We start from the raw sequence: 12,450 nt of genomic DNA, 5'->3' as shown, positions 1-12,450 counted from the left end.
AAATAGCTACTTGTGAAGCAATCATCAGCTGGACTGGACTACCTTTTACCATTTTTTTTGTAACAATAAAAGAAATGCATAATTCATAAAACAAAAGAAAGCAGCCATAAATCCTTCTAGAATTCCATGGCCTACCTTAATGGTACATATGCTAAACTGGGGAAAATATTAGAGTAGCTTATAAAAATAAGAATATAAACATTTACTTAGATTGTGAGATTTTTGTGTTGAAAGGAACTGACTTCCTCTTCTTTTATTAAGACAGGAAATATTAACTGTTACACTGGTTAATTTTTCATGAGCCAAAGAATCTGATTTCATGCATTATCTAGAGGGGGACGATAGGATTCCCAGCCAGTGAGTAGAGCTTTTGTTTGGAATCTGAATTAGCATAAATCCCACTCTCGTCCTGCCAGGTGTTGATGCCAAATCTTTTGGAGCCATCTAGATCTGTGAACTGAGAACGACACTTCCTGTGGACTATGGAGTACTCCTCTGGATGGGGATAAACCTGAAGGGAGAAAAAAGGTATGGAATTCAGTGACTAGAGTATGTATGAAAGAGCAAGCCCCCAAAGTTGGTTCTTAGGATTAAAGGTAAATTTTCAACAATGAATCAATTTGATTTCACCAAATGCCTCAATGAAAAGAAAAGCAACTGTGCATTTACAAGTACTCCAGGCCCTGAAAGAAGAAACTTGCCTGTGGTTGTTTGAATTATAAGACTAAAAAGTAAATTATTACACAGTTGAATTTTTTTCTAAGTTCGATACAAACATAAAGCCCATTTCAAATGTTATGATAGCCTAAATAGGACCAAAATAATCAGAATTAACTACTGTTCGGCACCTTTTGCTGATGTTGTTATTAACATTTATCTTGGGTTACATCTATAGTAATTATTATTAAGTCATACTTCCCATAGAAATGGTAAATGCCAAGCTCCAAAATTCATTCCTATGAGAACTCTAACCTCAGAACAACCCAATAGAGTTTAAGATGTTTATTTTTAGGCCACTTCGTAAAAGCATCATAGTAATAAAATGAGACAGTGTCATTGACCACTTACCAAGGAAATATTGATTCTTTCAGACTACATTGGCAGGGAGAGCAGATCTGGAACATCAAATCTTTTAACTGATTACATATAAGTAATTTCTGCTTTAAATTGGTTCTAATTTTAAGGCACCAGAATAAGATCAAAATTAAATCATAAAAGCTGTAAAACAACAAAAGACTGCCAAAGCAGCTTTAATCTGAGACTGCTGTCTTTTAAATAATTGATTTCTTAAACCATATGTTCAACCATAGTGTCCACTTATCTGTTCAATGACTATTATGGGTTGAGCACGATACTTGAATGCTGACATCTTTTAGCTCATAACTGGATTCTGAGGTATGAATTATTACTTTGACTTTACCAGAAGTAAAGGCAGTTTGCCTAAAACCTGAGGAGGGGACGTAAAGGAAGCCAATGCTAAGTGACCAAGGCTGGTCTACAAACTAGGTCTGTCTAACATTAAGATCTAGTATCCCTCTAGAGGCCTTTAATGATTACACAATGAAAAGAAATACAAACTACGATATCATAAAGCCATATAATACTCATGTCTTTATTCTACATAGCTTGAACTTTTGCTTTTGTCTTTGGGTACTATTTTGGGTGGGAGCTTTTCTGTTGTTTAGTTGGTTAGTTGAATGGAAAGATGGTTGGATGGAAAGATGGATGACCCATCATCAGTCAGGACAGGCACTTTAAATGGAGTTTAGTATTATTGACCCAAACTATCTCCTCAACGGGAGGCAGAATCTTCTCATTATTTTTCCTTCCTAGAGTCAAACTGAAGAACGTGTCAGATGCAAGGTCAATGTGTTCCTTTAGCATCTCATAGGGAAAGGGGAGGATATGTTTTCATAAGGTGAGTGACAAGTCAGAACATCAAAAAAGGAGGGTGATTCTGACAGCATAAGTGTTAAAGACTAGAAATGGAAAAGACTGGATTCAAGAACTGTGATTAGAATTGGGTCTCAGAAACGCACGTCATTGTTTGATGAGTGAATAAAGATGTGGTCTGTACATTCGGGGAAATATTATCTGTTACCAAGAGAAATAAAATACTGATATATGTAACATGGATAAAAATATTATTCTAAGCAAAACAAGCTAAACACTTAAAATGGTGAATTCTGTGATATGTGAATTGTATCTCAGTAGAAGTGTTGTTTAAACCAATGAGTACATTGATGAGAAGAAGACCGAATTTAGGAAAACTAATTGAGAGACTATTACCTGTTAACACACATTACAGCATGCCTCCCATTATGTTATCAGTGAACCAGTTCTAAAAACAAATAAAGCAAACAAACAAACAAACCAATGCCAGTCTCTGCGGTATAAACACTACTGCTGTTGTTGACTTAGAGTGACCAGTGTGAAGTCAGAGACTCAGAGAAGGAGGGCTTGAGCTTAATTTTCACTAACTGCTGAGAGCTTGCTCCAGTGCACTTGGGTCCCTTTCTCCCAGTTCTCAGTGTGAAGTTGCCAGCATGAGGTATGATTGAGCTCAGTCCAGGGCTAGGGACAGAATCTAATTGACCTAAGAACATGCCCACATTTTCAACCCATTCTCAAGACAACAGGTCTTCGAAACTTAGAACAAATTGTTAGGGACTCAACCTGAAAGAGGAAGCTTCTAGTCCAAATTGCTGCTGGAAGCCCTCCTGTAGCCAATATATCGAGAAATCAAAGGTTTTTCTTTCTTCTCTTTCTTTCTTTTCTATGCTGGAGATTAAATTTAGGCCTTTATACATGCTAGGCAAGTGCTTCATCACTGAACTATATCTCAAGCCCCTCCCCACCCCTACCTTTTGTTTGTTTGTTGAGACAGGGTCTCACTATGTCACCCTGACTGGCCTGGAACTCACAGAGATCTGCCTGCCTCCACCTCCTGACTGCTGGGATTAAAGGCATGTGCCACTAGACCTGGCTAAGCCCCTTCTCTTTTTAAACTGTTTGTATGCCTGTTTATTTTGAGAGGTTCTCACTAAGATGAATGGACTGGTTTTGAACTTGCTGTCCTTGCGTTCAGAGTAGCTGGGATTGCAGGCTTGGCTGAAATCAACACTCTTAAAAAAGCAGATTTGATGAACACAAAGGCTGCAACTGGCCAAAGTACAGAGAAAGACTGCAGAGTGTGAGTCCCTGGACAAGACTCCTATATTAAACTTCACCCACCCAGGGTTCAGGGACCACTGAGGAAGAGGGGGCCAAACGATCCTAAGAGCCAGGGAGGAAGTGCATGACCATGTGGAAACAGAGTCTTACAGGCTTCTGGGTCCTTGCTCATATGAACTTATAGCAGTGGGGATCGCATGCACAAGACCCATGCAAACTCAATCAGACAAAACCCAGCATAGAACTGGGGAAATGGCCAGAAGGCAGGAACTATTGGCAGCTGATCACTGCTAGGTGAGGGGCAGTTGATCTTCTTTAAGCGAGTGACACTAGACAGGCTGTGAACAGGCTCTAGTGGATGAGCTCACACCAAGGGACATCTGGGTACCCAAACTTGATTCAGTAGACCTTAACATATATGACAAGATGCCTGAAGTCCTGTGGATGGGCTATGGGGGAATGCCAATGGGGAGGCGGGGGCTAAATATGATTAAGATGTACGAAATCCACAAAAACTTCAGTAAGTTTTATTTTTTAAAAAAGCAGATAAGAGTCACTAAGAAACACAATGCATTGTTGTATTGATTGATTGTTGATTCTCTCCTGAAGTCTGACATTTAAAAAAATGTGAGCCAACTGAATGCTTGTATTGCCTGATTTGGTTTGGGCTTGGGTTTGTGAATCTTGTTAAAAGCATCCCGACATATACCAGAATAACAAGCTATGTGAGAATTCTGAGACCCTCAGAAGTGAGTCAAAGTCCCAGCAGCAGGCACAGATTAGAAAGACCGAGGGCGAACAGTGAATTTGCGACAAAGCAGTCAGGAGGGTCTAAATATGGAACAGGAGAACCAGCGGGCAATCAGAAATTAGAACCAATTACTAGGAAATACATTAACTAGCAATGTGGAGGATAGAAGTTATCATTAGAAATCACAGCAAAGAGGTTTTTCAAAGTTTAATACGGGACATGGAAAGATCAGGTATCCTCCAATGACTGCACCCCGCACCCAAAGGCAAAGCTGAGGTAGTGGGAGTCCTGAGCAAGGAAGCAATCTGCAAACCAATAAATGAGAGGAGATCATTTGAAAATGATTAATCCCCCTCTCAGTGTTTGTAACTACCCATTTTCTCAAAAGGAGTTTAAAATGTGTTTCAGAACAGTATCAAAGAACAAAGCAATGTTGGTGTCTAGCATGCAAAACAGGATTGCTTCTTTTCAGCAAGACAATAGCCTATGATAAATGTTCAGTGGCTTGAGGAGTTTAGAATATCAGTGGTCAAACACCAGATTGTGAATTCTCTCTCAGTGTGCACAGAAAATCTCCTTTGATCTGATGGTTTAGAGAAGAGTTGGGGAGACAGGAAAGAGTCTATCTGGAGAAATATGCAAAGAGAAAACACAAAAGGAAAGCAAGGCAGCAGACAGGCTGATGTTTCCCTTTTTTCTGGACAGAGATACCAGATAAATGAGCATGAAAACAGAAAGACATAGGCATCTCCTGGCACCAACTTGCTTGAGAGCTGTTGAAACTGGTCACCCCCCATGGTGCTGTTCATTTGCCTTGAATGGTCAAGCAGAAGAAGCCTCTAAGATTCATCCATCCTGAGCCACTTTTGGTATTCTGTGGCATGGATAAGATCAGAAAGTAGCTGCAGTTCTGCAAAGGGAATATTAATAAGGGCAGCAGGGCTGAGCATTGGAGCTGAGACTGAATGGGAGTCATGGACTCTTTTGTGGGGTCTGCAGTACCAGTGGGATGGAGGTTGAGCCATTGCAGGCATGCCTCTGCATCCCAGCCAAGCTCAGAAAGGAAGAGAAAAATGCTGCCGATTATAACATCCATGTATGTTAGCCACTAATAACAGCAAGGAACAGAGCACCAGGTGGATCAGGCAGAGGACATCACGTGTAAAATTCTCTTCTCTGGCATCAAGGTCACATAGCTCTCACTGTAAGCTACGTGTTCTCTTATTCAGAGCTGCCAGTCCTGTTGCTGCATAACAAGCCACCCCACACCTAGCAGTATGAAGTAGTTGCCATCCTATTATACTTTCAGCCTTTTTGAATCAGGAACATGGACAAGGTACAGTAAAGAGATTACCTTTCTGTTATACAATATCTAGGGCATCAGATGAGATGACCTGAAAGTTGAGAGTTTCCTGGGGACCAGGGCCAGGGAACAGCCTCCCATTCCATTTGGTCACTGATGTTGGCTGTCCACTGGGAGCTTCACTGGAGTACTGGCTGGAACAACTACACAGGCTCTCTCTGTGTGCTTGCTTGGGATTCCCCAATGGTGACCAAGTTTTGAGAATGAGCAAAGTGAACCAGGTGCATTGCTTTCCATTGCCTAGCCTTGAAAGTCACATTGCATCACTTCCACCAGACACACAGCTCATCCAGATTTGAGGGAAGATAACAGATTCTGCCTCTGAGACAAACGACATCCTTATGAGATGGGTGCACTAGATTTAATCATTTTTTAACATATTCTTTTTTCCCTCCTCTTCTTAGGGAAAAAAGTAGGGTTATATCAGGGTCCTCAAAATCCCCCTGGAGTTTGATGGTGTTGTAGGAAGATTTACAGTTGTGGATCTATAGTTCTACTCACAACTGTAATTTATTATAGCAAAAGGGTACAAAGCAAACTGAGCAAAGACATGAACTGTAGCCCAGAGAAAACCAGGTGCAGACCCTAAGAGTATTCTCCCAGCCGAGTTGATGAGGGTGACGCTTCTCTACAGGGGAAGCTTATGAGAGACTTGGGCATCAGTGCAAAAAGATTCCTGAAGAATCAAGTGAAAGAGACATTTCATAGGAAGAGCTTAGAGCACTCATGGCTAGCTGGGTATAAAGAACCAAAGATGATTCATAGTTTCAAATCTGCATAGCCAGGAAAGTTGTAACACCATTAAAAAGAACAAGGCATGGGGATGGGAGAGACTGCTTTCATGAGGAAATTATGAGTCATGCTTTAGACATTTTTAATTTGAGATGACATCAGTACAAAATGTTTATTTGGAAGATGGTGCTATGGACAGATGGCCTGGAGAGAAGTCAGTGCCCTACACACAGCAATGATCATCATCAGGGAAAAAATACTTATAAGGAACATCATGGGCACCATGGCTGGTATCTGTGTGTGTAACATGGATTACATAATTGTACTCTATGAATTTCCCTGAGGTTGAAAAGTGTGGCATAGCTATGTGTCCTTGTTATGGTTATACGTTAATGTATTTAGGGTAAAGGAGCATGGTTCAGTAGCCCCCACTCAGACACTAAACAACTTGTGACTCTTCCAGAGGTTATATGGGTAACCCTTGTACAATTCTTGAAACTTTCTTTTAAGATTTAAATTATATAAAACAAAAATTACACCCCCAGAATGATGGGTGCAGAGCTAATGGAATGGATAAATTCTCTGAAGTTAGGTACAATAGGAAGAGCAGTGTTCTGGGACCCAAATGTCAGAGGTGCCCATGGTTGGGTCTAAAAAGAAGCCAAGAAAGACAGAAAAGGAAGGTAAGGAGAAGGTCACAATGTTGCAAATCCAGAAGGACCAGGGAGGTTGAAGAAAACAACAGAAGCCAATAACACTGACTTTGAAGGAAGCCTGACAGAGCAAGACCCAGCAAAGCACAGCTGTGTGAATCCATTTCTAGTAACCCTGGCACGTGTTGCTTCAGGACAGGACTAAGGGAGCTTGATCAAACGTGCTGTTAAAAGGCAGAAAAGAGAGGGACACTGAGGACCAAGCATTCCTGCAGGCGCTGAACTCACTGATGCTGCAACAGGAGAGGTAGAGCTGGAAGGCTAGCCTGAGGGAAAATGGCTGCAGAGGCTTTCTCCTTCCCTTTCCCCCCTTCTGCTTCCCTCTCTCTGGGTCATGGCAAGGCTAGGATGTCACAATAGGGTCTTCTTCATGAGTAGGTTTCCCAACTGACCTTCCCTTACTATGAAAGACAAACAACACACATTTTATCAGGTAGATTTAAAAAATAGACCATAGTATCTCTATGTGATGGGTCCTTCCATGCCAGTACCACCTCCATGCCCAGTGCTTCTTGGGAGCTACCTTCTTAGTCTAAGTACCATTATTTCTTGTACCCATTTTCCCCTAATTAAAGGACATTGTACACCTGTATACCTGTCCTCACCCAATTTTTCCAAACCTTCCAATAAGCTATAACTAAGTTATATTCTTATTTTATTTCATCCTCTCTCATTGGTGCCTTCCTAATTTCGATAGTTTTATTTTTCAAGGTCATTTTCAGTTTGAGACCAGCCTTATGGAACATTGTTAATGGCTTAATTTAGAATTATAATTTGGGAGGATAGTCTCAATCCCTCCATCCAGATCATCCATAAACATGCATAGTAGATTATGTTTCCTGGCTAAACCAGTCACTTGGAACTAACCGTGCGTCCATCATCAAGCTAGCTATTACCCACCTGGCATTAGTACAGAAAGACCATCCTTCCCTCACATGCCTGTAAGCACACTCATTTGGGGTGCTCCATTTACTCTTAAAAGGTGTTTGAAGCAGCAAGTGTACTTACGTAAAAATCACATTGGATGAAATGAAAGTATTTAGAAAAGTAGATTGCTGTGCTATTTTCTTTCAATACTTTTAGTATATATCATATATAAAGAGTCTATCACTTATCTGCACCTGAATGAAGACCTGGTCTTCTCCTAGTAAGGCTGTCTTCTAAGAGCATGCAGAACAGCAGAGGCAGAAATAAGTTCTCTATAGGAAGACCTCCTTCACCTACACTGGCTGAGACACCTCACTCACTTGCTCTCTAAATGTCAAGTGAGTTTATTCCTATTGGATCTCATTTTCTCCTAATGATTACATTCTAAATATAAGACCAATTGGCAGATGTAACAATAATAAATAGGTAATTAGTAGGATGCATTTTGTTGTATGTTTAAGAAATATTTACTACCCTTTTTGTTTAATATAGTTTATGAAAGAAAATGCATTTGTATAAGTCCAGACATTCAACTACAATGAAATTGTCATGAAAAGTACAAAGAAGTTGAGACTGTGAGTATAAACAAAAATACAAGAAAAAATATGAAGATCTATGTGAACAATCACGTCACAAGATAGGCTGACTTTTAAAAGCTAACATCACACAAGTTTTGTTATTGTCAGCAACAATAACAGAAATACACTATTGAACTTAGCTAAGATCCTTTTTTTCCTTTCTAAAGTACATATTTTATTAGTCCTATCATTTCAGTCATAATAAAACACACATTTTTTTTCTTATTCTTCAGTCTGTATTATTTAAGGACATTTACCTCTGACACTAGTTTATATTTATAATGGTATGACTTAATACATTATATGTAAATTTGAAGCCTAGGGCTCTCAATTTTTTAAATATTTTTCTTCTTTGTAGAAATTAAACAGTTGAAAACAAAGAAGTAAAATCTCTCAAAAGCCTAAGTTCTCTGATGCAGAACTGAGTTTTGTGACCCAGCCTCGAGGTAAAGGGAGATGGTGGTCACTTACCTTTAGGAGGAAACAAAAGGCAATCATGTAAGATGAGGTATCTTTATACTGAAAGGCTATGGCCCTAAAAGTCACTTAAAAATCTGACTTTCCTAAAATACAATTTCTGTACTGTTGGTGACTCACCAGATGAACAGGAAATTAAAATAGTGTTTCCTAATTTTCAAAAGGACTTGAATTAAATCTCTGCCAAGGTCTTTAGTAAGAAAAATTACTTAGTCATAAAACAAATGCTTTTTTCAGTGGAAAAGGGTCAGTGAGATAGAGTTAAATCAAATAGTAGAACTTAATAGTCAAAGAACTTGGAGGGAAGAAATGAGAGGGAAGGATGGATGGAAGGAGGGGAGAAAGGGGGAGAGTGAGGAGGGAGGGAAAGAGGTAAGAAAAGAGGGAAACAGAGAAGGATAGTAAAGTATTTAAATCCAGGCACTAGTTTAATTGGCTTACTTGTGTTAGCTCGCCTCACAATGATCCTATAAAGCTATCCCTATTAGAATTATATATTATGCTCCATAGAGGTTAAAGTAGCAATTACACAGCAGCTACGTGTCCAAAGTGACCTCATCTGGCTCTAGAAGCCATTCTTTAAGCCACTTGGTACAAACAAGACTCAACTGTGTAGTCAATATTTGTAGGCCTTGGCTCCTCATTTGCTGGCTGGTGGTTGGCCCGGCCTCCCACCCTTTCCCTTCCATTCTTCTTTCTGCTCATCTACCAGCAGCTATATATTCCAGCAGTAAGGCAAATCTTATTATATCCCAACCAGCAAGGGAATTGTGGAAGCACTAAGAGCTATATGAACAGCAACCAAACTTGAGGGTGAAATTGAACCTGGGAAATGTGGGTCATCAGTGCTGGAAGAATGGCATGAGACTGAAGATTGTTTGTTCATCAAGCTACAACACCGTGCCCATAGGTATAAGGTGTTGCATAGTATAGTCATGCAACACACACTGAGGTCTTTCAGACATAATATTAGGTTCAGAAAGGCCACTGTCTTCTGAACTAGGTGAGCAGCTGCCAGCAGCAATGTTGTGGAACACTGACGGACTACGACACATTCAACACACTATGTGCAACCACATGGCCCTTCCCTCTTCTCTACTTCCAACCCTGTCACTGTCTCATTTGCAAATACTAAAACTCTCACTCATTTCATTTCAATGCAGAGAAATATAAAACAAATATACTCAGGAAATGGCAACCATTCTTCTGCTAGCAGATAATGAGTCCATATGTTAACAGGATAATGAAGAAACAAATACTGGATATCTTCATGTAGTGCAAATAAAAGCAGCACTGAAATAAAAGTTGCACATTAGAGAGCCCAGAACATTACCTACATTACTGCCTTAAATTCCCAAGTAAAAGTTGGGCAAAATCACATGTTATTCCAGACCACAAGGTTTTTACATGACTATTCAATGCAATAAGATTGATATTACATGGCTTTTTACTGTTTTTAAATAACAAAAAGAGAAGAAGAAACAGTTCTATCTATACTGAAATGAAAACAGGGAAGATTAATAGGGAAGCAAAAATGGAACAAATAGAATCAATAACATCGCACAAAGAAATGATGTTTGCTGTAACCCCACTGCATTCCAGATTCACTGTCTTCTTCTGGGTCTTCTTATTCTTAGCAAAGTATTCTTCCTTTGTCTTCTTTTGAAGACCTTTGCTAGGCATCTTCTTTTCAGGAATCAGTAAACTAAAAGCAAATCCAGTGTTTGGGGAGCTCCATTTTTTAGAATGAGTCGAATTCAACAATAAATGATGCCTCGCGCTGCTGCCTCTGAGTCACCTCTGTCTCCAACCAAGAAGCCTATGGTCTGGAGATACTCAGAGCAGTTGTAAGCCAGTCTGACTGAGCAGGTCCTGGAGGCTGCTGCTCAGTCAGGTCAGTTCCTGGCTTCTAGCAGACCCAGCCTAGGCCAATGTAGGCATCAGACACAAGATGCAAAGTATCCAGGGCCCACTCTATGAAAGCATTTTTATTTCTTTTAAAATCAAATTTTTCATATGTATGAAAATTTCATTATATAGCAGCCCATTATTATGTATAATTACTATAAAGTAATACAAAATAAACTAAAATGGATATTTAGGTATAAAATCAAAATTAAAAAATGAATATAACAATGTGAATATATTGAATACCAGTGATAAATTTTGTTAGCATATATTTCACTGTAATCAAATAATACAGATGGGGGTGAGAGATAATAGCTCAGTTGGTGAAGTGCTTGCCTAGCATGTACAAAGATCTGAGTTCGATTTCCAACACTGTATGAACCAGGCGAACACATCTGTAATCCCCCATATTTAAGAGTTAGAAACAGGAGGATCAGGAATTCAAGGTCATCCTCCTCAGTGGCGTAGTAAACGAGGCATCTTAGGACACATGAGATCCTGTCTCAGAATTAAAAATGCAGATGACATTTTGAAAAATAAACCCTACCCAATGATATAAACTCCTGCCAAAGCTAGGAAGTGATGCTGGTTATATAATGTCCATAAATATCTCCAGGCCAAAAGCAGGGATGATATGAACCACTGTTCTCTGAAGCAAACTGCTTGACCTTGGCTAGCTACCACATCCCAATTGTGGGGAGATGAAACGTTATAGAACAAGAGCTGAAATTATTTGGGTGTTGTATAATAGTTTCCTCCAGGAATGGGGTGAGAGCTCAGGCAGTAAACAAACTTCACAAGTCTGAGAAAACTGAAAGTTGCAAGCTTCAGGAGGACCCTTTCCCCAGAGTTACAGAAGCAGAAAACAACTGCTAGGGGAGGAGACTGCCTGGCTGAGCTGGGCAGAAGCGATCTGTTGAGAACTCCATGAGTCATCACCAGTACTGGGGTGGGCTTTTCCACTATGCAGCTGCTTTTGAGTCATCCCTGCTCTTTCCTTTGGAACTATTTAGCAGAGCACAACCTTCCCTGAACTCAGAAGCTAAGAGTATTACCAAATAGCATCTGAGGCCTGTAGTAGAGGCTTCCCCGCTTTGCTGTAACCCACCTTTCTGATGTTTCCACCAGTGTATTTGGAAAGTGTCTTGATTTCTTTGTTCTGTTACTAAAAAACTTCATGAAACTGCTCCCACCTTGGAACATGGATTTGGGATAAGGTAAAACTGTGTTCCTGGGCGTTCACTCATATTTGGCTCCAGAATAAACTATCCCTTATCCCCCTTGAGGTATTTTCCACTGTTGCACTCTGCCTTGTTACCTTGAGGTAGGGTCTCTGAACTGGAAGCTTGCCATTTTTGCTAGACTGGCTGCTCAACAAGCTCTCAGATCTGCCTGTTTCTGCCCCCAAACACTTTTGTTACATACAGCCAGGCACAGCCATGCCACTTTTGACGTGGGCACTGGAGATTCAAACTTGGGTCCTCATGCTTGCAGTGCAAGCAGTCTCATCCCATAAGCTGTCCCCTCAGCCCCAAAGGCGTTTCTTTAATAAGTTTTAAATTCCTGTCCCAAAGAAAGACAATCCCGTGTGGATTATATTTGTCTTTACATGAACTCATTTATAAAATATATGGACCATTTACTTTGTTTAACACAAGAAGGAGCCCATGAAGGCAAAACTTCTTAAAGCAGAAGAAAGTCGTAAGGAAATTATGAGTCCAGAGTACCAGGGAAGGAATGGACCAAGTGGGACCTTGTAGACTAGTGAAAACAGCTAATTCCCAGCCAGCACTTAAATGAAGTATCAATATTTTGTCAGAACTGTGT

At 40.1% G+C, this 12,450-nt stretch overlaps 1 protein-coding gene across 1 annotated transcript in view; it reads right to left on the bottom strand.

Annotated features, from left to right (window-relative positions):
* Nucleotides 1-6: 6 nt before the first annotated feature.
* The window catches only part of CUNH9orf135 (chromosome unknown C9orf135 homolog), a 112,974-nt gene continuing 100,530 nt past the window's right edge, over nucleotides 7-12,450 (bottom strand). The window contains exon 6 of the mRNA XM_029568149.1: nucleotides 7-511. Coding sequence (XP_029424009.1) covers nucleotides 329-511 — 183 coding nt within the window. The 3' untranslated portion in view covers nucleotides 7-328. The remainder of the gene's footprint in view (nucleotides 512-12,450) is intronic.

This window comes from Nannospalax galili, unplaced genomic scaffold, assembly GCF_000622305.1.
Source record: "Nannospalax galili isolate Female #2095 unplaced genomic scaffold, S.galili_v1.0 scaffold761, whole genome shotgun sequence".
Taxonomy (NCBI): Eukaryota; Metazoa; Chordata; class Mammalia; order Rodentia; family Spalacidae; genus Nannospalax; species Nannospalax galili.
This window is presented reverse-complemented; position numbering and strand designations above follow the sequence as displayed.